General features: G+C 47.7%; 1 protein-coding gene across 1 annotated transcript in view; it reads left to right on the plus strand.

Annotated features, from left to right (window-relative positions):
* The window catches only part of DENND6B (DENN domain containing 6B), a 324,585-nt gene that overhangs the window by 147,693 nt on the left and 151,391 nt on the right, over window positions 1-25,501 (plus strand). Inside the window, exon 9 of the mRNA XM_086918846.1 lies at window positions 5,951-6,006. Within this exon, the coding sequence (XP_086774972.1) occupies window positions 5,951-6,006 (56 nt within the window). The remainder of the gene's footprint in view (window positions 1-5,950; window positions 6,007-25,501) is intronic.

The raw sequence follows: 25,501 nt of genomic DNA on the forward strand, positions 1-25,501 counted from the left end.
ATCAGAAAAGGATTGAAAGTGTAATTCTTAATCTTGAGATGAAGTAGGAGCTTTGAGGTAAATGAATTGCTCATGAGAAGAATCTGAATATTATTGGGAGAATTAATCAAAGCGATTATGACGTTTCTTTAGGAAAACAGTTCAAGCTGTAATGGGGAATAAGAAAGGAATAGGTATTACTGAAGAGAATGGGAAGTTGTGGTCATTATCAAATGATGAGTGTGCAAGGGAGCAGGACGAAAGAGTGACAAAAAGGAAACTTTTAGATAAGGGGAGTTTTATGGTAAAAAGAGATACGGTCTAGATAGCGGCACACAAAGGGTGCAGGTAAATTTTATGGTGAAATAAGGTCCAATATCGAAGAACATGTTTTGGATCTGGATAGTCAGAACAATAATTTGGATGAGGTTTGAGAAAAAGACGAAGAAAGACGATTAAGAGTATATGTAGACACTTTAGGTCAAGAGTGTTTTTTCTGAAGCAATACGGCCTATGGATCATGTGTGGATTATATATGCTGTTAGATGAAGAGGCCTTTGGAATACGAGGAAAGAGGGGATGCTTAAGGCAGGGTACAGATTATAAAGTGTGCATAACCTCAAATCTGGATCCTGAGTTATTACGATTTGTTTGAATTGGGAAGAGATCCTTAAAAGAATTTATAAAGTTAACTTAAGCAATGTCAAGATAAATTGTTTGATGTGTTGTGCTAACTGGTGTGCATTCTTGATTTGGCGGGAGAAGCATATGCTAAAGTTGAAGAAGTGGGTGTACCTTTGCTAAGCGGTTGGGCAAGAGAGATGTTTTCTTTTTCGTGAATGCAGAACTGTGAAAGCCATTTTAATTAAAATGAATCCCTAATGGGGAAATTTTGTTAAAAGAGAAGCAATTTAGGAGGCTAAAGGGCTTTTATTCGAAGAAAGTTTGGTCAAACCTTGTACCAGTGTATTTTCGTGGAAGAGACACTGAGGAATGAAATATTCAACAGATTTCTTCCCACAAGTAGAGTGAGAGATAGAAGAAGTAAAACAACAAGAGGTAGAGTGAAACAGTCTGCATGAACTCAACATGAGTACAGATATTATTTATTTTTTTATCCTTGAAATTTCAGAGGCAGGTTAAGGAACTTCTGATCAAATGGGGGAAGTACACCAAAGATCATTGGGTGTTGGAAAGAGTGCCTATATTCAATAAATGCAAGAACAACATTTGGACAGAATGTCATACATTCACCCCAGTACAGAGGTCTGGGCCTAAATCCATCGTTGTTTTGCACTCCACACCACCACAGTTCAGATATGGCAATATGCAAATCAGCCTTGAGCCTGTGCCTCATGGGAACAGTCCAGCCCGAACTGCCAAGCTATGTCTTCCCTGGACCGGAATCAAGCATCCTAGGACCGGTTTCTGGCTATCAGCCGCCATCAGCCAGGATAGCTTGACTCCAGTGGTGTGGAGAGCATGGGACTCACTTCTGAGCATACCCATCCCACTCGAGGTGACAAATGCAAAAACAACAGTTGATGGACAGAATCCACTCTACACAACACAGGACCTACATACCTCAACGATCGACTCAGCTTCCACACCCCCACCCGCAGCCTTCGCTCTGCCAGCCTTGCCCTCGCCTCAGTTCCTCGTATCCGGAATACCACAGCCGGCGGCAGATCCCTCTCCTACCTCGCCGCCAAGACCTGGAACACTCTCCCTTCCAACCTACGGCAGACCCAGGACCTGCTGGCCTTCAGAAGAATTCTCAAGACTCGGCTCTTCGATCAGTAGCAGCCCCCCCCTCAGCGCCTTGAGACCCTCACGGGTATGTAGCGTGCTTTAGAAATGAATTGATTGATTGATTGATTGATTGAATGTATGACATTGTTCTGCATTCTGTCCATCACCTGTTGTTTTTGCATTTGTCACCCCGAGTGGGTCGGGTATGCTCAGATGTGAGTCCTGTGCTCTCCATGCCACTGGAATCAAGCTATACAGGCTGATGAGGGCTGAAAGCCCGAAACCGGTCCTTGGATGCTTGTTTCCAATCCAGGGAGGACCTGGCTTGGCAGTTCGGGCTGGACTGTTCCCATGGGGCACAGGGTCAAGACTGATTTGCATATGGCTGGGTTCAAACTGAAATGGCATGGTGAGCAAAAGAATTATGGATTTAGGCCCAGATCTCTGTACTGGGGTGAATGTATGACATTGTTCTGCATTCTGTCCGTCACCTGTTGTTTTTGCATATATTCAATAAATGCCACTTCAGTACAAACAACCAAGAGAGATGGTTTATCAAGCTAACCGACAAAGGTTGATAGATGTAGAGATGAGGCATATGATGGGCTAAGATAATATTATAGAGGTGGCAGAGGAAAACATATTTGTGAGTACAGTGTTTTTGATAAGGAAAAAGGTAAGAGGTGGATACTGGAAATAAATCTACGGGACTAGAACGTTTTTTTTTCTATAACCGCTTTTCATGATGGAAGGAGTACTTCTACTGAGGAACATTTTACTGAAGGCAACTTGTTAGTGAAGATGAACCTCAAGGATGCTTATCTTACAACTTCCATGATGTAGGAGAGCCAGTCTTTCCCCAAGTTCAGATGGAGGGTATACCTTCATTAGTATATGTGATTTTCATTTTGCCTTTCTTCTGCACTCAAGTTGCTAGACCAGCGGTCGCCTATTAGAGAGCTGGGTGCAGGGCTTCTAATCTTTTTGGACAACATTCTTCTGTGTGCCAATATATGTGAAGGAACATTTTTTGTTAATAAAGAATATTTTGGGCAGAACTTGGATTCTGTGTGAATATGGAGGACTCTTTATTGAAGCCACACAGAAGTATGTTCTCAAGTAAGGAAAATCACGGCTATTTGCTTTTATGAATTATGGATTCTACGAAAGCTACCCCATTTTTACTTTCCACTTCCAGACGTATGGTGGTCCAGGCCTTGATTTTATCAAGATTGTACCAATGCAATGTCCTCTGTCTGAGACTCCCGCTCAGATTACTCTCATGCCATCAAAACATTCAAAATGTATCTGTCCTCCTCATCTTCAATCTGCCTCAGTATTGTGCAGATCTGGGCGTATTATATGGTATGGCTCTCCAGCCTTAACGTGTAATACACTCTAAAAAAGTATCTTGGGTCCAGTCAGGATAATCTGTAAAACCTTAAGCTCAACCGCTAGTTGGTATGGCTTCGAGCAGCACGGCTTAAACAAAGGAACTAGTGTAGAGCATTTAACAGTACCAAAACAACAACATTAAGTTTCACAACACAAAAGAAAACCTACACAATTAAAAAATTCATAAAAATGTAATCTATTTTTATAGAGCCCAAGATGAGCAAAATCCTCCGGAGGGTTCAGAGATATAGATTTTCAAAGAAAACTTAAATCACAATTTAACCTCAAATAAGCATTGGTAAAAATAGAGTTGTGTTCGGCTACTCCGGCCCAGTGTGGATGAACAAATCCAACGGGATGGAGGTCTAGGTGCCAATAAGGAGTATTAGGACAGTTACCCGGACACCAAAGCTGTTTCCAATCCAGTTCCAAACTTTACAGCACAACCGCTATAGAATTCAGTGGAATGGTCCTGATGCTGCTGATGAAGGAGAAATAAGGTGCATTAGGATGCTCTGGGTGCTGTGCGATTGACAGGGGTGCCATTGTGGTTTTATTCAGTCCACAGGTTAAGTCGGGAGACTTTGGTCACAGAGGTCGGGATCCCTTGAAGTCCTCTTTGAGACATAAGGGCAGCTGTTGGGCTCCAGGTCTTCATCCACAGCGGCCCCAGCAATATCTCTTGGTGGAGGCTGTTATCCCTTGTGGGCATGCCAATCTGGACTAAGACGACACTGACTTGGGTGCAACTTTTGTCTGCCGTGAATCTACCTCTTGGTGCACCCAGCGGCAGTCAGCGATTTCTCTGGAGTAGCCACTGACTTGCCAGAACAGGCTACTTGAGCTTTGATGGCCCTGATGCTGTTCCAGGGGGTCAGCCGACTGCCCCTTGGAGTCACTTCTTTGGTCTGGAGCTTGGGAGCGACTTATCTCAAAGCCAGGAGCCAGAAGTACAGTTCTCTCTTTCCAAGCCCAAGGTGCAGCAGGTGTAGTTTAGCAAATGATGTGGCCTCTCTTGCCAAGTCCAGGGGTCCGCAGGACGCTTTTTTTCCCCTTATGTCCTGTTTCCAGTTCCAGCGTGTTCTGAGGTTCAGGTTACCAGGGGTGCCATATATATTTCCAGAAGGTGCCCTGCGGAGATGATGCGATCTCTAGCCTGAGGTATGCCAGGCCCCCTCCCTCTTAATGATGACTTTCCAACTTTGTGTGGCCTCTAGCAATCCCAGAGTGCACTATTCTGCCCAATCTCAAGATGACTAAATCTTGTATGTTATGAGCTTGATAGTCCACCCTAGAGGTGTGGCTACCTGTGGGCTACACGCCTATGGGAAAACCAGTTTGGGTACTTGTCTCCTCTCGATGTCCCCGCCACCAGCTTGTCCACCTAAACAAAAGGTAGCACCTCAGGAGTGCGTTCACCATTTACTCAACCAGGTGGCTTCGCCTTTAAAGCTCTCCTTTTGGGCTAACACCCTGAGTGGCTACTTGCCCAGGGGAGGTGACACCTCGCCCTGAACCAGGCTGCTATTGTTCTTAAGCCTTGGAGTCATTCACACTACTTCCCAGAAGGACAGAAAACTGTCGCTGTCTGGTGGCCAGTGACCGTGTGAGGTCACTGGACAAACTGGGTCACAGAGTGGCAACTTTCTAAAAGTTCACTTTCTTTGATAGTGACATTAAATTTAACTTGGGCATCACATGGGATTTAATGCCACAATGAATTTGATACCTGACAGTGCCCCTTTAAGTAGTCCCATTCAGGAGTTAGCCGGGCTGAGGGATCGCCTGTAACCCTCTGTTAGACAATGGGGCTAATGACTCTCCCACAGCAAAAGGACAATTTAAAAGTGTTACTGTTTTGATATATATATATATATATATATATATATATATATATATATATATATATATATATCATGTCCTGCTTAAAAGTATACAGCTCCCTGCCTTAGGGCTCAAAAGGCCTCCCTTAGAGGAGACTTGCATACTTTCTTGAACAGAGTAGGGGCTTTGCCATTAGTTTCAATGGCAAAGTCGAACTAGCAGTTTTAATGATATTGGTGCTGTTAAATTAATAACAGTGTCCGCAACCGGCACTCCTTTGGGACGATGTCCCCAAAATTCTTCCTTTTTTCTTGAAAAATTCAATGAACTATGTAGACTTTCCAATTCGAATATGTTATGGTTTAATTCTTCATCATTGTTACATCACAGTGGTTTCATCAGCATAACTTGTATCAATGTTCTTCTTTCCAATTTATTTACATCCATGCATTGGTGAATGTAGAATCCGTATGCATTTGTGGGTTACAATTCCCTATGCATTTCGAGACTGAGCTCTTCATCAGGGGAAAAATGTTGTTGTGTTTAAACAGAAAAAAGTTCTTGCATTCTTCATGCCCCGTAGACACCACTGCTGATTACGGGACATGAAGAATGCAAGAACATTTTTCCGTTTAAACACGACAAAAGATCCCCTGATGAAGGGCAAAGAGTACATTGATTAGTGTGAATGTTTTGAGGAAGAATAGTTAATTAATCGCAGCATTCAAGAGTAGGAATGTTGTTGTGCAGGGGCTTTATAAGGGAACAGAAATATTCTCGATCTATGGTGTAACTCTGACTCCAAGATCTTTGAAGTGCTGTAGAGGACTGGCAGATAATGTGTTTACTGCATAGCAATAGCCTCCATGTCTGTAATAAAATCTCTATTCTCCTCAAATTGTCATTTATCTGAATCCAGCATGCCTGTCCTCTTCAAGTGCCTGACGAAGTGGATTTTGTTTGATTAGTTGACATGTAATGTTTGTCTGCTTCCTCTCAGAATTTGTTACCTGCTCCATTTGTCCTCCAGAGCCTTCAAGAGCTGGACCTCTTCAGGTGCGTACTCAATGCTTTCTGTTTGTTGGGTAACTTGTTTGCATGCTTGCTCTCTTTACTCCAGATGCCATTATTTGCATGAGATCAGTGTTGTCCGAATCTTTCCACTCCTTTATCCCCTCTAGTCACAGTTTTTCTGTGTTTAAAGTATTAAGATCAATCCACCCCTTCGTCATCCTACTAACCTTTAGCCAATTGTAGAACTCCTAGCAGAAGGCCCTCTCATCTATCGCTCGTGTCACTCTTTGGCTGAGCTAAGAGTGGTCATGATGTATTTATACTTCTCCTAGCTGAAGTTAGACCTGGGCTTGACAACTTGCTTTTCCTGTCACTCTGTAGCAGTGCTCAGGTCTGTCAATACATGTCCCTTCCCTTCCTCACCTTCGTTTTACAATTAAGCTGAACTAGAAGCATCCAGGATAGGTTCTACAGTTTTCTCCCCTCATCCTGTTAGCCATATAGAAGTTCTGAACTGTCAAGATTTATTCCTCACCTCGCACTGTCACCTATTTCTTGATAGTTGAATTGGCAGCTGGCTTTACTGGCTTTCCACCTCCTCTTGGCAACCGTTACCAGCGATTAAGGCCGTCTTCACAGACATTTGTATTTCCTGTCTCAGCAACTTTTTGCTGATTGTATAGCTGTCAGGAAAGACTCCTGCATTTTCACATCGTTTTGTTCCTACAGGATGGTGATATGAGTTTTTATATTGTGAATCAATTCATTTCATTTCAAATTAGCTTTATTCGATAGCAAGTATCATAAAAGCATTTCCAGATCATAAAAGTATAAAATTAACATTTCATATCAAAGTTTAAAAAAAATTAAAACCTTGCTATACAGAACGATTCTAGAAAAAGGGCATCATATCCATGTCGGCATTCCACCATTAAATATGAATATTCAAGTTTACTAATACAAAACGATTAGCTAACAATACTTTACAAATCATTCCTGTATATAAATTTACATTCAAAGCACTACATTTAAATATTATTTGTTTGGACATACTGCTTTATTTTGTGCTTTTGTATGGATAATCCACGCACAACCCAAATACTTAGCTACCCCACATACATACAAAGACCTATATGAATCTGTTCTCAGAATGCGTAGGGCCACAAGATGGTTTCTAGTGCCCATTTGGGCGCAAAGAGGCTTAAGCCATTTTGCCCTAGACTGTTTGTAAGCTGGGCAAACAAAGAATAGATGGGCTATGGTTTCTTGCTGAGCGTCACAACAGGGGCAGTTAGCTAAGATGGAATTTATAGGATCCCATTTTGCCAGAGTAGTATTTAGCATTAGGGACCCAAATCTAAACTGCATGTATAATGCCCTGTCTCTGGGTATCCTGATGAAATCTAAATAGGGTTCCTGGGAACCAACTGGTTTATGCTGAAGAAATTCATCAGTTAGTCTCCCAAGCCTAGATTTATGTAGGAGCTGGTGATTGACCCATTCTAATAGGTCTTTTTTAGCTCCCTCTTAGTCGGTGGGACCTGACTAACCCAAGATTCAGCTAAGCCCAGTTTAGTCAACAGGTCTTTCAAGTCCCTGAGCCATTTAACCCTTTTATTAGTGTCCAGGGTAATCCGCTCTGAAAGACCGGTTGCATAATTAGAAAGTTCTGGGGTGCGTCTTAGTCTTACCCAGTACAAAAGGGGACGAAGTCTAGCCACCTCACTAAAAGGGCGTCTGCCCATTTCAAAGAATATGGGCTTAAGAGGAGTATTGATGGGGACAGATACCAGTTCTCTGAGGAATTTGTTCTTTGATCTTCCAATCTCTTCAGTTTTTTCAAAGCCCCAGAGTTCAGCACCATACATTGCTGAACTCACCGCTTTTCCTTCATAGACTACTAGGGCTGGGGCTACCAATCTAATTGGAGAGGAACGTTGCTCTCTAGCGATGGTGCCTGCCACCCGCTTGTCGTTCAATAACATCTTATTCAAATGTGGCTCCCAATGCATTTTATCAGAAAGTCTAATACCCAAGTAGTCAAAGGCATGGACCCTTTCTAGAGGGGAAACATTGAGAGTAAGTTTATTTCTAAAATGTTTCCCAGGGAAAAGCCATAAACTTTGTCTTAGAGATGTTAATTGTTAGACCCCTTGATGTGCAAAATGTTTGAAAGCGATTGAGGAGTTTCTAGAGTCCCATCTGGGTTTTTGAGATTAAAAGAGTATCGTCAGCAAACAGGAGGGTTGCAATTTTTTTCCCCCACCAGGGTTGGAGCATCAGCTGGTACTTGACTCAGGAAACTAACCACTCCATTCACATAAAGTGAAAAGAGGGTAGGAGCCATCACACAACCCTGGCGGACCCCCCTGTTGACCGGTATCTTCTCTGAAGTTTGTCCTTGCCCTCCCTATCTAACTCGAGCATAAGTATCCTCATGAAGGCGCATTAAAAGATTTAAAATATAGGAGGGTATGCCCATTTCCTGAAGCACTGACCATAGCTTTTCACACTGCACTAAATCAAAAGCTGTCTTGAGGTCTATAAATGCAAGATAAAGGCTTCCCTTACCAATAACAACTACTTTCCAGTATAGGAGACATAATCTAAATACTTGATTTACTGTACTCGTAGCTTTCCTGAAGCCTGCTTGATAATTGGACAGTATACCTTCCTCCTCCATCTAGCTCTGAATCCTATTTAAGAGGGTTCTACCATCCACTTTCTGCATGGAATCGAATAAGCTAATAGGCCTATTGTTGGCAGGATCCGGGCAATCTCCCTTTTTATATATGGGTATAACCTCTGCTTCTTTCCTCTCCTTCCATTATGTTGTTAATTAGAAGCAGGATATATTTGGCCCACTTCTGTGGTTCCAATAAAAACAAATCGCCCGGGATACCATCTGGAATCTCTCTTATTACTAGCCTCTTTTAAATCCTCCCAGTGAGCCTCATCCCAGTTACGACTAGCTTGTTTCAAAGATAAGTTATACTCTTGGTTATGTGTTCCTCCAGCTGTCTCAAAATTGTGAATCACTCACTGAGACATTGGAGACTTCTTTTCCCCAGGCACTTGTTCATCCTCAGGGCTTTGAGAAGAAAAAGCCAAATGGATTAAGTTAAAAACTGCATGGTGGTGATAAGTCAGATATATGCTGCTCCCTTTACTGAAGAAGTCAGGGCTTGAGGCTACGGTACCGGGAAATTATCGCCCTATATCTTTGCTACCTGCCCTGGCGAAGATCTGTGAGAAGGTGGCTTTTCGCCAATTGGACAGTTTTATCGAAAGATCCAATGCCCTGCACCCGGCGCAGTCAGGGTTCAGGGCGGCCTTTAGCACAGAGACAGCTTTGGTGGAGGTGACGGAGGCCATTCGAGAGTGCTTGGATGGTGGCGGCAGAGCGGTCCTGATTCTTCTGGACCTCTCTTCCGCGTTCGATACCGTCCCCCATAATCTCCTCCTTGCTAGACTGTCTGAGATTGGCATTGGCGGCAGGGTACTGGCTTGGTTGTCATCCTTCCTTTCTGATAGGACGCAGCAAGTATGGATGCCTCCGTTTGCCTCAAAGGCCAAACGACTCTGCACGGCGGTCCCTCAGAGCTCCACTTTGAGCCCGTTGATGTTTAACGCCTACATCACCCCTGTGATATACCTGGCCGAACAGCTTGGGGCTAAGGTCATCGGATACGCTGATGACACCCAGCTGCTCTTTACCTGGCCGGATGACCAGCTGGATACAACGGCTGGTCACCTCTGTCTTTCCTCGGTGTTTCATTGGCTGGCGATGGCCCAGCTTAAATGCAACGAGGATAAGTCAGAGGTCCTCTTCTATGGATCCTTCCCCTCCAACTTTAAGAATGAGTTGTGGCCCCCGGATTTTCCTAGTCCCAAGGTGATGGGAGGCCCGGCTAAGAACCTCGGAATTTGGTTCGGAGAAGACCTCAGATTTGAGGACCAAATCAAGAAGCTGTCAGGGACCTGTTTTGCTACGTTAAGGGCTTTAAGAAAATTCTTCCCTCTGCTCCCCAGAGAAGCTAGGGAAACGGTTGCGCGTGCCCTCATCTTGTCCAGATTGGACTATGCTAATGCATTGTTTTGTGGTATCCCGGCATATCTGGTCAAATGACTGCAGGTTGTCCAGAACGCCGCGGTCCGCCTTTTGTTTAGCATTCCGAAATGGCAGCGCACTCGGTCACACATGCGCGCACTCCACTGGCTCCCTGTAGCTCAGAGAATTATGTTTAAATCTCTCGTGCTGTCATTTAGAGCTGTCCACGAGCTAGGCCCCGGCTACCTGAGGAAGCGCTTCTCTTTCTACACTCCTTCTCGCTGCCTCAGGTCAGCCTCGCTGGCCAAACTGACTCTTCCCCGCTATAAGCGGGCTAGGCTGGGCAGCCAATCTATTTCTGTGGTAACTGCGAAGGCTTGGAATGCTCTCCCTCTTCATTTGCGTACCGCCCAGTGTCTATCCAAGTTTAAAAAGGATCTCAAGCCCCATCTGTTTATTTGTCAGGTCTAGGCTGTCTCTCTGTGTTATGTCTGGTCACCTTCGCAACGCGCCAGGATACTCCCCAGTAGCAGAGCGCGCTACAAAACAACCTATAACATAACATAACATAACAAAACTGTTGGGGTAATCAAAGTTACAACCTACTCGTGCAACTAAGTCTACCAAACACTTGAGTGTGTCACTGAGAAGAAAAAGAAAACTGCTGAAATGGTAAATGACAATTTCATGCTACAGGCAAGGAATGCACCCTCTCCTTCCAAAGACACAATAGAAAGTAGAGCCCTTATATATAAATAAATATGCAAGAATAATACACTATCTTTCTTTACCTCCTCCCCAACTCATTGAGAATCGATTTTTTTTTCACAACAGATTTTATTAAGTTTCCAATTCACAGGGTGGGCGATGCCCAAAGCATACATTGTATATATAGTTTGACAAAGGAAGTACCACGTTTTTGAAAAAATCAACATTGAACTGGCTGGCCATACGACTGGCCCAACAACTAAAATGTAGCACAGATCATCACAAAATTCCCTCAAATGCCTAAATGTATGTGTCTTGACAACAGAGTGATTTATCTTCGGTATTTTAGTAAGAAGGTAAGTGAACCAGGCGGGGTAATGGAGGGTCAGTGTGTGGCAAAGGAGGTAGGTCTATGCCCTGATATGTCTCGCAGCCGGACCATACCTTTCTATGTTTCTGTGGACAGCCCCTTTCCAGGTAGACTGCGATCTCTGCCATCATACATCTATCCATGGCCGTCTTCCACCCACCATTGGCGGGGAAGTCTCCTTCCACACGTGGGTGATGTCCCGCTTGGCAAGTGTGAGGCCCCAAAACAGTAGGTGTTGTTTGGAGTGGTTCACGCCAATCTCTTCTGTATTATGGAGCAAGAACAGCTTGGGGTCGAGCGGGAGTTTCCAGGACAGGACACTGCCCAGGCAGGACGAGCTTTTCCGCCAGAATGGCTGCAGTGCCTCGCAGCTCCAGACCATATGAAAGAAGGTGCCCTCTGCGCACCCACACCTGAGACAAATGGGAGACTGGATGACACCCATTTTTCACAGACGGGACCGATTGAAATATGCTCAGTGGAGATATTTAAATTGGATAAGGCGGTATCGCATGGAGATATTGAGAATCGCTTTTGATTGCAGACCTGACCCAAAAACGTTTCTCCAATAAGGAAGTCAGCTCTTTCTAAGGAATTTATAAACCTCAATGTGCAAGCATCTCTCCATGCACGAGAGCAGACCCCTTAACATGCATCACAAACTGCTAAACACATTTATGATATTCACCTATCCTGCATGATGCAGGGGTTGGTTTTATGGTGCTTTAGCTATTTTGAGTGGTATGGTGTTATCTTTTGTGGTCTCCGAGTTCCTAAATGAGGTGTAGGGTATGTTTCTTCAATTTCTATGTTCATTGGATCTTCGTCCCCGAGACGGCCCAGAGGACGCCCGGAGTACCGACGGAGAGCGCGGTGCTCCACCTACCTGAGCCGCAGCCAGGTGAGGCGTAGCGTGTGCCTCCTACCGAAAAGTAGGAAGGACCAGTACCTGTCAAGGGACTTTCTGTTCACTTGCAAGACACGTAAAGTAAAACTCTTTTTTTTACAAACATACCTCCTTTTGGAGGTGTAAGCAGTAGCGAGATGTGGTCCTGATGAAAGCAGCAGGACACCTTGGTGGGTCCGCAGTCTGCAGAAACATGTCGACCGTTTAAGATCTATAATAGTAGTTATTTGCTTTTCTACTATATCTCAGCACGAAGTTTTAAGTTTGGAAACATAGGAGATAACTAATAAAGTTTCTTCTCTCCTAGTTCTCCAATTTTATATTCCCTCACTATTTTTCACACTAATATCTGTTTCTTTTATGCACTGCTTTTTTCAGACTTCGCGGTTATCTGCCTTACACCGCTAAAACACATTAGGGCAACCACTTTTTCCAAAATCAAGTGGTTGCAGGATTGCTCTCCCTGGTGTGAGGAGTCCCAAATGATGACAAGGGCGGAACCGATTGATAACTGATGGGTACTTCAACAAGTGTGGAGGTATCCTGTGGCACTTGATTCACTTTGGTCCTCTATGTCTCCTTTGAGTTGAGTCTCAGGCACTGTTCAATAGACAGCATTCTTAGACCCACAGTCACCCTTTAGTGTGTATACTCTTCGTCAAACCTGCCTCTTTGTGCCACACGTTTGTTTATTATGGGTTTTAAACAGTGCATTTCAAACAAAAGACCGTTCTCAATTTCTGACAAAGCTTCTGTGTAGTGTTTGGGGAAGATCAGATGAATAATTGTGTTTTCTGCACTGAAATTTATCCGCGAATACTCCCACTGTTCTGTCCATGCCCAAGAAGGGATATGATAGATAGGTACACTGCGCTTCATGGTGAAACAAAAGCGGTTTCCTTTCGGTAATAGGGTTTTTAAGTGAGGTGGTCATTGCGCCAACAATGCCTCTAAGTACTGTTTTGAGGGGCAGTACCTCTCTTCAGGGGCCTTCTATTGCCCATTTATGGGGCATACATATACGGACTAATGCACTTGCTCGTACTCACTGGATGACAAGCAACAAGATACAAGACTTCAGGTCCTGTGGTACTGTGTAACCTGGTCACACCTGACCCAGTCTAAATCTACTATATCTGCCTCTGAACCAAGCGAAGCAAGTCTGGCGAGGTTTGGCATTACTAAGACTTATGTAACAACATTTTCTAAAGAATTTGATAAGCCTTTGATCAAATCTGCCACTTTGAAAGTTCATCCTGGTCTCCCTACAGTTCTGATGCCAGTACATCAGTACTGGTGGTACCTGGTACGAGTATCATTTCTAGGCAGCCCAGGAACACATCATCCTACCACCCACTTTTGCCCTCTGCATTGTAAAAAAGAAGTGTGCAAAGTTAGAAAATCAATATTGGTTCCATCCTTGGTACCAGTGGTTTTATTGGAAAATATATTTCTGGAACGAAACATCCTAGCCCTAAAATATGAATGAGACAGATAAAAGAATAGTACATCTCACTGAGATCATTCCCAATTACATAAGAAAGCTTTTCAGGAACCTACAGTAGCTAATGGAGAGCCAGTGCCTGAGCCAGTTTTAGAACCCCCAAAGCCTCTTGTTATGGATGCAATGAATATTTCCTTGGATGAGGTATTTGATGAGTCTCGCTATTTGTGTGCATCCGAACCCTTTTTCATTACCACTGAAAGTGTGTCTGAACTTTTCCATCTTTAGAATTTTCATTTGATAATTTGAGTGCTTCTCATTTGAGGTATTGACCTTCCATTTCAGGACAGTTTTCCATTTTACCCTTGACATCCTTTCACAAACAATCAATGCGCAGCATTCATGACCAGTGGGTATTATGTGCCATGTGAGCTGTTGAGTATGACCATTGAACCTCTGTTCAGGCTACCTCTTCGAAAGACTCTTCTGTCACAGCAAAAACGGAGAGTTCTACACCTGAACCTGTGCACCCTTCACCTCATGTTAGGAGATTGATCAGCAACAGTTGACAGCTTTCGACCTTCTTCCTGAATTCGGAGATGTTATTCTGGCAGTTAGGTGTCCCTCCACCAAATTCGTATACGCTTTTCCATAAGTTGGTGACATGGTATGATTCCCACAACATCGACCCCCGTTACGCACCTCTATCTTAGGGTCTTCAATACGCTCTATCGTTGGCCCAGCAGGACTCTGCCAGGGGCACAGGTAAAGGTGATCTTTCAGTCATTTCGGAATTTTTGCGGTTGCCGGACCGACCTTTATTTATGTTGCCTGTTGAGGCTTGGTTTCTTAAGGACTTGCAGCACGTTTTCCCCTAGGCTGTTTATCATGCCCCAGTAGAATCTGAATCTTGTTCTGCCCTTCTTGATGTCTGCCCCCTTTAAACCTCTGCACAATAGCTCTCTTAAGCTTTTGACCATCAAACCTGCCTTTCTAGTAGCCATTCTGACAGAGTGACAAGAGGATGGTCAGCGAATTGCAGGCACTCTTGCACACCATCCCAGCACCACATTTTACTCGGCCAACGTGGTCCTCTGGACATATGCCTTCTTCTTTTTGAAGGTTGCGACTCCCCTTATGTGGTATAGACACTAGGTGCAGATTTGTTCCCCCATTTTTCCTCCATACTCCCCACTCTGCGACCCGATTGGAGTATATGGGGCAGCTTTTTCTGGGCCTTAAGTTTTCACCCCGGCAGCTATTTCTTGCTCCCTGCTTCTGGTGTAGAAAGTCGCAAAAGTAACTAACATCAGCACACTGGGGTGGCACCGATACAGGTACAACACACATCACAGCCGACACGGAGCCGATTGGCACCACCTAACAGTGCACAAAATGAAATTCCATATTCATTCTCATGCCTGGGGAATATTCTTAGGTAAGGAATCCCCGGCTAGATAATCCCCATCAGATAATGTACTTCTGAAGGTAAGTAACTTGTTCTTTAGGTCTTTAAAACTTGAACTACTTTGTCTTGACAAGATTTTCTATAGGGTCGCCCTGACTCAAATTTTGAGAAAGTGGATTGGGGACTGATTGACATCTTTAGGTCTCTGTGATACATACTTTTTATATCCATTAAAGTAGAGTCAATGGTTAGTTTGCAAACAATTAAATGCCATGGCCCAAGATACTTCAAATGAGTCCACTGCAGTTGGCACTACCAGTGTCCTCTGTCACTGCTGCTGATCGCCAGAAGCCCCTGCAGGAAGCAGATGTTGGTCATGGATCCACATGACATCTCCCTTTTGGTGCTTAGGATCCAAGTATGGCTCAAAGTCCCACGACAAATGCTCTTTTCATCCGAAGACCACCCGGAAGCATGAATCTGTATGCCGCCTAGCACAAGAAATGGGTTTGGTCATACTCCAGTTCCCGGTCTAGGCCACTGTGCACAAATCGAAGACAAAGTTGAAAGACTAGTCTTAGCACAAACATAACAAATCCTGCCATTCCAGGGAGAAGTACCGCACTCGCCATTCCAAAGACCTGAATGACCCTCGTGTTATTTGATTTCAAAACCAATTCCTAGACTGAAACCACAGTGCTCAAAATTCCCTAAGCCATCATTGACTCTGCAACAGATTAAGGCCTTCAAAGAGATGATACAGATCCTCTTCCGGATAATTAGGAATCTCTCTAGAGTGCCTTCAGGCTGATGAATCAGTTGGGGCCTCCAGTTAGCCTTCCCCAGCGTGGCCTTCCTTGGTACCAGCTGACCCCACTAAGCATTTTCCCAGCCCCATTCCAGCACCAGGCTGCGCGTTGACCCCCTTTGTTGCAGGCCAGGCTGGTTTGACGCTGGCCACGGCTCCAGGGTTTCTGACTTCAGATCCAGTCAAAACTATGGTTCTCTTCCAGGGGATCCTTATCAATAGTCAGAAGCATTAGAATATTCCCGCCCATGCGTGGGACCCCGGAAGCACTATATTATATGTGATATATATATTTGCAGCCTAATAAACACCAGAGCTGAAAAATGCCGTTAAGAATTTCCACCATACATGAATAACATGCATGAGAAACAACAACAAAGTTTGTTTAGAAACTGTTTTAATGCTTGGAAAGCAGTAGAACTTCTCATAAAACACTGAAAGCATAGAAAGCTCCCAGGCTGCATTGCGAATACACAGTCTAAAAAGACTGAAAAGCTAACTTGTAGCTGTATAGCAATAAACTGACACTGTGCCTTTAAGGCACTCATGACCCCCAGCTTCCCATCATGCCTCAGGGGTGACAGTTAGGTCAGTTGTTCTTTCTGGCTCCTTCTGGAAGGATCCTGGCAATACAGCTCCACTCTTTTCTGATTTCTTAAAAAAATCTTTTCACTTTTGACAACTTTTATTCCTTACTTCGACGTTTTTCATCTGTAGAAGTGAGAGGTTGTCTTTTTTTGACAGGTTTGGGCATTTTTAACATCTTAAAATGCCATCTCTTTTTGACTCTTGCCCTTCTTGTGGTAAAAAGAAAGCCAAAACAGATTCTCATGGGGTCTGTATTCTTTGTCTACCTGAAGATCATGATCCGAAGACCTGCCCCCACTGCCAGAACCTGTCCAGAAGAACTTTGAAGGACAGGGAAAGAATTCGCCTTTATGGCCTGGCAGATAAGTCATCCAGTGGCAAGTTTCCAGTGAGGAAGGGCTCCAAGAGGCCTAGAACATCTTCTAGAAGCAAGTCCTCGCGTCCTTCTGCTTCAGTGTCGGGCTCGGCGCTGAAAGAAGATCTTCAGGTGGGTCATTTATCGAAGAAAAGACCCTCGACAGTGGGCTTGCCATCGAGAAAAAGTATGTCGTCGACGTCGTCGATTCGAGATCCTCCGCCGTTGTCAACTCTGCGTCGAGGGACAAGACTCCTCTGCCGTCGTCAACCCGGCGATGATCGGCGTCGAGGAGCCGAGACCCTCCGCCATCGTCAACCCGGCGACGATCAGAGCAGGGAGCCTCCGCCGTCGTCATCTCGATGCCGATTGGCGTCGAGGAGTGTCACCCCTCCGCCGTTGTCAACCTGGCGACGATCGGCATCGAGGAGCAAAACCCCTCCGCCGCCGTCAACTCGGCGACGATCGGCATCAAGGTGCAAAGACCCTCCGTCGGCGTGGCGTCGAGGGCAGGCTCTCTTCAGTCATCGCAGTCCCATCAGCGATCGGCGTTTAGAACAAGGACCCCTCCGCCGTCGTCAACTCGACGATGATCGGCGTCTAGGATGAGATTTCCATCGTTGTCTCAACGGCGTTCGGTGTCGAGAGCGAGAAAAATCCCTCCGCCGTCGTCTCGCAGACCTTCGACGTCGAGAGCGGATACAGCTCCGCCGTCGTCTAGAAGACACTCGGCGTCGAGAGAGAGAAATCCTCCGTCGTCGGCTTCTCATCACCGGTCGACGTCGAGACAGCACTCACCTGCTTCTCATCAGCACCGGTCGCCGTCGAGAAGGCGTTCGACGTCGAGCAGACGGCAGGAGCATCGATCGGCGTCTGGAGTGCGTGCAGGTTCGACGTCGAGAGCACGTTTAATGTTGAGACAGGCCTCGGTGAGGTCTGGGGATGGATGAGGGGTCCTGGTGACGGAATCAGACTCACGCCATTTGTCCTCTCATTATTCCAGGAGGGCCTCTGCAAGATCATCCTCTCCGGAACCTGCTACCCACGTCCGCAAGGCCCCTTCAAGACCTCCTGCTGTAGCTCAGTTGTCCCCAAGATGGCAGCTGCCCTTGAAAAACATGAGAGGACTCCGGAGAGAAGGCACTACAGATCGCGTCCTCCGAGACGTGAAGAACGCGCAATCAGCTCAAGGGAGAGGAGGCGCAGTGCACACCGACTAAGTAGTAGAACACCGTCTACTTCCTCGACTTCCTCTACACAGTCCTCCAGGAGGTATTACTTCCCCAACCTATTGGACAGCCTGATTTCCAGGGTCTCTCCCACAGATGACATTAACACCTCCCATGAGGTTCTGCAGAGAGGTGCGCAGAAGCTCAATATTGAGATGTCTGTCCCGCAAGTCACGACAACAGTGATTTTCGAGACTCTCCATCAGAAGACAGCATCTCAACCTCTGCTTCCATTGGTTCCTGGGATCCTTGACCCAGTCATGGACACTGTTTTAACTCCAGCAACCATTAAAGCGGTGCCGGCTCGCCTCTTGAAAAAATATATGCCGGCGACCTCGGATCCGGTCTTCGTCAAGACGGCTCCTCCGGCAGACTCTGTCTTTGTGGCGGCAGCGAAGAAGACTCATGCTGTTTGACCACTTCTTTTGTTCCGCCAGACAAAGAGAGCAGGTCCCAGGACTCGTGGGGTCGCAGGGCCCGCACTTCTGCTGCTGCATCCCCTAAAGTCTCCAGCGCGGCTGCGTTGCTTGGCATATATGACAGAGCTCTCTGGGACTCTTTGGAGCATTTCAAAACAAAGCACATAAAGGAAGACCAAAAGGATTTTGCCGAAATAGTCACAGAGGGTTCTTTGGTGGCTAACCAAATGATAAGCACAGCGGCAGATGGTGCAGTGCTATCGGCGCACTCTTACGCGCATGGAGTATGCGCCAGGAGATCGTCCTGGTTGCAATTGACAGGGCTGAAGCCAGATGCACAGCAAAGAATACTGAACCTCCCGTTATCTGGCTCTTCTCTCGTCGGCTCCCACGCTGATGAAGCGATAAATAGGATGAAAACAGAGTTGGACACTGTCAAGGCGGTTGGGTTGGAGAAGAAGAAGGAATTTAAGCGACGCTACAAATCCAAACAACGCAAGGGGCCTCAACAGAGGGTTCAAACCCCTCAGTGGTCCCAGAACAAGAACCAGGGGAAGACCCAGTTTTGAGGAGGAAAGTCCAACAGAGGTAGAGGTGGTCACCAACAGCAGTCCTCTACCACGGCGAGAGGAGGAAAGTCATGAACAGTGGCTTCCTCGGCCGCCGTTGCCCAATCCAGTGTGAGGAAGTGCTTCTCAACATCTAGTAGAGTGGGCCAGCATCACAGGAGATCGCTGGGTGCTGAATATACTACGCAATGGATATGCGGTACGTTTCCGTGCGCTTCCAGAGGACATTCTGCCAAAAAAAGTCTCGTCCTCATCAGTTAAAGCTGCTTCAAAAAGAGGTGAGAGCTCTTCTCCGAAAGCAAGCGATAGAGGATGTTCCGCCCTCTCAAAGAGGAAGAAGAGTTTACTCCAGATACTTGTCCCCAAAAAAGATCAGGAGGACAAGTTTCGACCAATCCTGGACCTTCGACTTCTAAACAAGGTCATAGTGAAGGAGAAGTTTCGCATGTTGGCCCTTCACCAAATATGTCCACATCTACAAGTAGGGTATTGGATGTGTTTGGTGGACCTCTAAGATGCGTACTTCCACATCTCCATTGCAAAACGTCATCGGAAGTACCTGCGGTTTGTGGTCGGCCACAAACATTATCAATACAAGGTCCTGCCCTTTGGTCTGAAGTCGGCTCCGCGAGTCTTCACCAAATGCATGGCAGTAGTGGCAGCTTTTCTTCACAGAAAAGGTCTCTTAGTCTATCTATACTTGGACGACTGGCTGCTGAAAGGTCCATCCCCACTGCAAGTGAGACACAACTTCCAGTTCTGTCTGCAACAGCTGTACGACCTCGGGCTGCATGTCAACCTGGAGAAGTCAGTGCAGCAGCCCACCCAGTCCATCCACCACCTCGGCTCCGTTCTGGACACAAGCGTGGGAAGAGCGTTTCCTTCGGAGGAGAGACTGTCTTCCATGAGACAGAGGTGCAGGCTCCTGCTCCAGGTGCAGAATCAGACAGTGCGGCAGGTGGCATCCCTGCTAGGATTGATGGCATCCTGCATCTTTCTCATTCCCAACGCCAGGCTGAGGATGCGTCCTTTGCAGCAGACGCTGGAGGACCAGTGGGATCAGTCAACAGGTCGCTAGGAGGATCAGATCTCCCTCCCCCAGGCGGCGAGATCCTCCCTCTCATGGTGGACTCAGCAGCGGAATCTGATGGTGGGAATCCCTTTTCACCAGCCACTACCAGCACAATAGGTGGTGACAGACACGTCTCTACAAGGCAGGGGGGCACATATTGGGTGCCTTCAGATACAAGGACGGTGGTCGGCAAAAGAACAGACCTACCACATCAATATGCTGGAGCTACGAGCAGTCCATCTAGCTCTAAAGGCTTTCCTGCCGGCAATAGAGTCCGAAACGGTTCTGGTCCAGACCGACAATACGACGACCATGTTCTACCTGAACAAGCAGGGTGGAACTCTGTTGCGTCCTCTCTCCCTGGAGTCACAAGCGATCTGGCACTGGCTGCTCGCCCGGAACCTCTCGGTGGTGGCGGTGCATCTTCCAGGAGAGCTAAATGTCAAGGCAGACGCACTCAGCAGGCACTTCGAAGATCAGCCAGACTGGGTGCTACACGACGAGGTGGTGACAGATCTTTTCCATCATTGGGGTCGTCCGGAAATAGATTTATTCGCAGACGAAGAAAACACGAAATGCCATGCCTTCGCGTCCAGATTCCACTGTCCAGGGACAAGGGGTAATGCTCTTTTGATGGACTGGTCAGGGACATTTGCCTATGCCTTTCCTCCTCTGCCCCTGTTCCCGAAGGTGGTGTACGAGCTACTCAGATCCAGCATGACCATGATTCTGATAGCTGCAGACTGGCCACTGCAGTGGTGGTACCCGGACCTTCTACATCTGTCAGTACTTCAACACAGGAGACTACCTTGCAGGCCGGACCTGCTGACCAAGATGGGAGGGAGGATTCTTCATCCCAACCTTCCCTCACTGAGCTTGACAGCACGGCTCCTGAGGTCCTGCAATACAGACATTTAAAAATGCCTCCTGAATGTATGCATATTTTAAAAGAAGCGAAAAGACCCTCCACAAGAATATCTTGCGCGTTTAAGTGGAAGAGGTTTTTTCTGTGGTGTAGAGAACATCACTTTGATCCTACGAAGGGGCAGGAGGATGTAATTCTCCCTTACCTGCTGTACTTAGCAAGATCTGGTATAAAGTATGCTTCGATCAGAGTGCATTTATCTGCCATTAGGGCGTAAAGGAAGTCACCTAGTCAGCCCTCTTTTTTCCATATGCAAGTGGTCAAGAACTTCTTACAGGGGCTGGAGAAAGTGTATCCCCCTGTCGAAACCCTTCTCCTCCGTGGGAGTTGAACCTGGTGTTATCAAAGTTGATGGGCCCTCCTTTTGAGCCAATCCACGGAGCTTCCTTGCAGCATTTGTCTTGGAAGGCTGCTTTTCTGGTAGTCATTACATCAGCGCGCAGAGTAAGCGAGATCCAAGCACTGTGTACCAATGAGCCTTGCACTGTTTTCCATCATAACAGAGTAGTCTTGAGGGCGCATCCTTCTTTTCTCCCTAAGGTGGTGTCTGATTTCCATATCAATCAGTCCATTTCCCTGCCATCTTTTTTCCCTAATCCAGCGACCCCGGCTGAGCGGTCGCTTCATTCCTTAGACCTTAAGAGGGTGCTTAAGTTCTACCTAGAAAGTACCAGGGGCATAAAGAAGACAGATCAATTATTTGTCAATTATGGCGCCGTGAGAACAGGCTTCCCAGCCGCTAAGAGATCCATTTCAAGATGGATTGTGTCCTGCATTACCTTAGCTTACCAGCTGGCGAAAAGGCCCTTGCCTTTACCTTCTAAGGCACATTCCACCAGGGGGAAAGCGGCCACTCTTGCTTTCTTACATGACATCCCTATGTCAGAGATTTGCAAGGCCGCAACCTGGAAATCAGTTCATACTTTTACAAGGCACTACTGCCTAGAATCTGATTCCAGGGCTGATGCTCAAGTAGGCAAGGCCTCCTTGCGGAATCTTTTCGGATAGTGGTTTGCTCTATCCCAGCTCGGTTTTTTCTAAGCTTACTGATCACGTTTTTCTGTGTTCTCCTTTGCCCGCAGGGAGATGAGGTGAGGCTCGCTATTCTATTCTAATGCTTTTGACTATTGATGAGGATCCCCTGGAAGAGAAGGATTAGTTACTTACCCGTATTCCTAGTTCTCTTCCAGGGGTATCCTCATCAAAGTCATATGCAACTCTCCTGCCTCCCCGGGCAAAGGACTATTTTAATTCGGAGTTATTGTTAACCTCTTTGTTCCATGTTTTTTTTTCAGTCTCAGCAAAAAACTGCTGACCTAACTGTCACCCCTGGGGCATGATGGGAAGCTGGGTGTCATGAGTCCCTTAAAGGCACAGTGTCAGTTTATTGCTATACAGCTACAGGTTAGCTTTTCAGTCTTTTTAGACTGTGTATTTGCAATGCAGCCTGGGAGCTTTCTATGCTTTCCGTATTTTATGAGAATTTCTACTGCTTTCCAAGCATTAAAACCGTTTCTAAACAAACTTTGTTGTTGTTTCTCATGTTTCTAATGCATGTTATTCATGTATGGTGGAAATTCTTTACAGCATTTTTCAGCTCTGGTGTTTATTAGCCTGCAATTGCTTATTTTTTTTTAATATATATATATATATATATCGATCAATCAATCAATCAATCAATCAAGGCATTTATAGAGCGCCCTACTCACCCGGAGGGTCTCAAGGCGCTTGGGGGGAGGGGGGGGGGGTGCCGCTACTGCTCGAACAGCCAGGTCTTGAGCTTCTTCCTGAAGGAGAGGTGGTCTTGGGTCAGGCGAAGGTCGGGAGGGAGGGTGTTCCAGGTCTTGGCGGCCAGGTAGGAGAAGAACCTTCCTCCTGTTGTCGCTCTTCGGATGCGGGGGACGGCGGCGAGGGCGTGGTTGGTCGATCGGAGGTGGCGTTTGGGAGCGTAGAAGTTGAGGCGGTTGTTGAGGTAGCTCGGGCCTTGGCCGTGTAGGGCTTTGTGTGCGTGGGTGAGGAGACGGAAGGTGATTCTCTTGTTGACGGGGAGCCAGTGCAGGTCTCTCAGATGTCCGGAGATGTGGCTGCGTCGGGGGATGTCGAGGAGGAGTCTGGCTGAGGCGTTCTGGATCCGCTGGAGTCTCTTCTGGAGCTTGGCGGTGGTTCCGGCGTAGAGGGCGTTGCCGTAGTCCAGTCGGCTGGTGACGAGGGCCTGGGTGACCGTCTTCCTGGTCTCGGTGGGGATCCACCGGAAGATCTTCCGTAGCATGCGCAGGATGTTGAAACAGGACGCGGAGACGGCGTTGACTTGACTGATCATGGAGAGGGAGGGGTCCAGGATGAAGCCCAGGTTGCGTGCGTGGTCTGTCGGTTTGGGTGCGGTGCCCAGGGCGGGGGGCCACCAGGAGTCGTCCCAGGCGGAGGGCGAGGAGCCCAGGATGAGGACTTCCGTCTTGTCTGAGTTCAGCTTCAGGCGGCTGGTCGTCATCCACTCGGCTACGTCTTTCATCCCTTCGTGGAGGTTGGCTCTGGCGGCGGCGGGGCCGTTGGTCAGGGAGAGGATCAGCTGGGTGTCGTCGGCGTAGGAGATGATGTTGAGGTTGTGTTGGCGTGCGATGGCCGCAAGGGGGCTCATGTAGACGTTGAAGAGGGTGGGGCTGAGTGAGGAGCCCTGAGGAACGCCGCAGATGACTTCCGTGGCTGCAGATCTGAACGGTGGTAGGCGTACTCTCTGTGTCCTTCCAGCGAGGAAGGAGATGATCCACTCCAGGGCCTTTTCCTGGATTCCGATGTTGCTGAGGCGCTGCACTAGGGTGCAGTGGCAAACAGTGTCGAACGCCGCGGAGAGGTCTAGGAGGATGAGGGCCGCTGTTTCACCATTGTCCAGCAGGGCTCGGATGTCATCGGTGGCAGCGATGAGGGCGGTCTCGGTGCTGTGGTTGGCTCGGAAGCCAGACTGTGAGGGGTCGAGGGATCCATTCGTCTCGAGGAAGGCGGCCAGCTGCTTGTTGACGGTCTTCTCAATGACTTTGGCTGGAAACGGGAGGAGCGAGATGGGGCGGTAATTCTTGAGTTCGGTGGGGTCCGCTGTTGGTTTCTTTAGTAGAGCGCTGAGTTCGGCGTGCTTCCAGCTCTCAGGGAAGGTGGCGGTGTCGAAGGACAGCGTCCCGCAGGTGGGGTGCGATGACAGCGTCGGCCTTGTTGAAGATGTGGTGAGGGCAGGGGTCGGTCGGAGATCCGGAGTGGATAGAGTTCATCGTGCAGATGGTGTCTATTGTGTTGATCTGGGTTCAGGCGCTGAGGGTGGTGGTAGGGGGCGTTGGTGCGGTCGTGGGGAGCGTTGTTTGTGGGCTGAAGCTGTTGTGTATGTCAGCGATCTTGTTGTGGAAGTAGGAGGCGAGGGAGTTGCAGAGGTCTTGCGACGGGGTGATGTAGTTGATTCCGGCGTTGGGGTTGGAGAGCTCTTTCACGATGTTGAAGAGTTCCTTGCAGTTGTGTGCGTTGTTGTCCAGCCGGTCCTTGAATGCTGTTTTCTTGGTGGCGCGGATCAGTTGATGGTGCTTCCGGGTGGCGAGCTTGAGGGTGGTCATGTTGTCCGGTGTTGGCTCCCTTCTCCAGGCTTTCTCAAGGGCTCGGCAGTTCTTCTTGGAGCTCTTGAGTTCGTCGGTGAACCATGGGGCCTTCTTGCTGCCGGGTCTGCTAGGCGGGGTCCTCAGTGGGGCGAGGTTGTCTGCGCAGTTGCTGATCCACTTCGTGAAGTTGTCGGCGGCCTGGCTGGGGTTCTCTGAGCTGGCGGGAGGGTGCTGGCTCAGGGAAGCGGCGAGCTGGTCTGCTGTGATCTTGTTCCAGTTTCTTCGAGCAGCCTGTTGCTGGTGGTGGTGGATCGTGGATCTTCTGAAGGTGAAGTGGACGCAGCTGTGGTCCGTCCAGTGGAGTCCGGTGGCGTGGCTGAAGACGATGTCCTTGCTGGATGAGAAGACCGCGTCGAGTGTGTGTCCGGCGAGGTGGGTGGGGGTGGTCACCAGCTGCTTGAGTCCGAGGATGGCGAGGTTGTCAAGCAGGGTGGTGGTGTTGCGGTCGTTGTTGTTCTCCAGGTGGAAGTTGATGTCCCCCAGGAGGATGAAGTCAGCGGAGGGGAGGGCGTGCGGGCTGATGAAGTCGGCGATGTCTTCGCTGAATTGTGTGCGTGGTCCCGGGGGTCGGTAGATGAGGGTGCCTCTGAGGGTGGTTTTGGGGTCCGTGTGGATCTGGAAGTGCAGGTGTTCGGCAGTTGTCAGGGTGTCGTCGGTGTTGGTCGCGATGCGGATGGTGTCTCTGTAGATGATGGCGATGCCTCCTCCAGTCTGTTTGCCGCGGTCTCTTCGGGTGATCTTGTAGCCCTCTGGGATGGCGATGGCGATGTCGGGCGCTGAGGAGTCGTTCATCCAGGTTTCCGTGAGGAAGGCGACGTCAGGAGCTGTGGTGTCGAGGAGGTTCCAGAGTTCGATGGCGTGTCTGTGGACGGAGCGGGTGTTGAGTAGGATGCACTTGAGGTGGTTGCTCCTGGTGTTCGGCTTGGCGGGTGCTGGTGTGGGGCAGGTCCGGATGCAGGTGAACTTGCAGGCGTGGCAGCTGAAGGGTCCGTGGGTTCGTCTCGGGGTGGCTCGGTAGCATCCCGAGATTCGGCCGATGTTGAGTGCGTTGA

Source organism: Lissotriton vulgaris, chromosome 1_1 (assembly GCF_964263255.1).
Source record: "Lissotriton vulgaris chromosome 1_1, aLisVul1.2, whole genome shotgun sequence".
NCBI lineage: Eukaryota > Metazoa > Chordata > Amphibia > Caudata > Salamandridae > Lissotriton > Lissotriton vulgaris.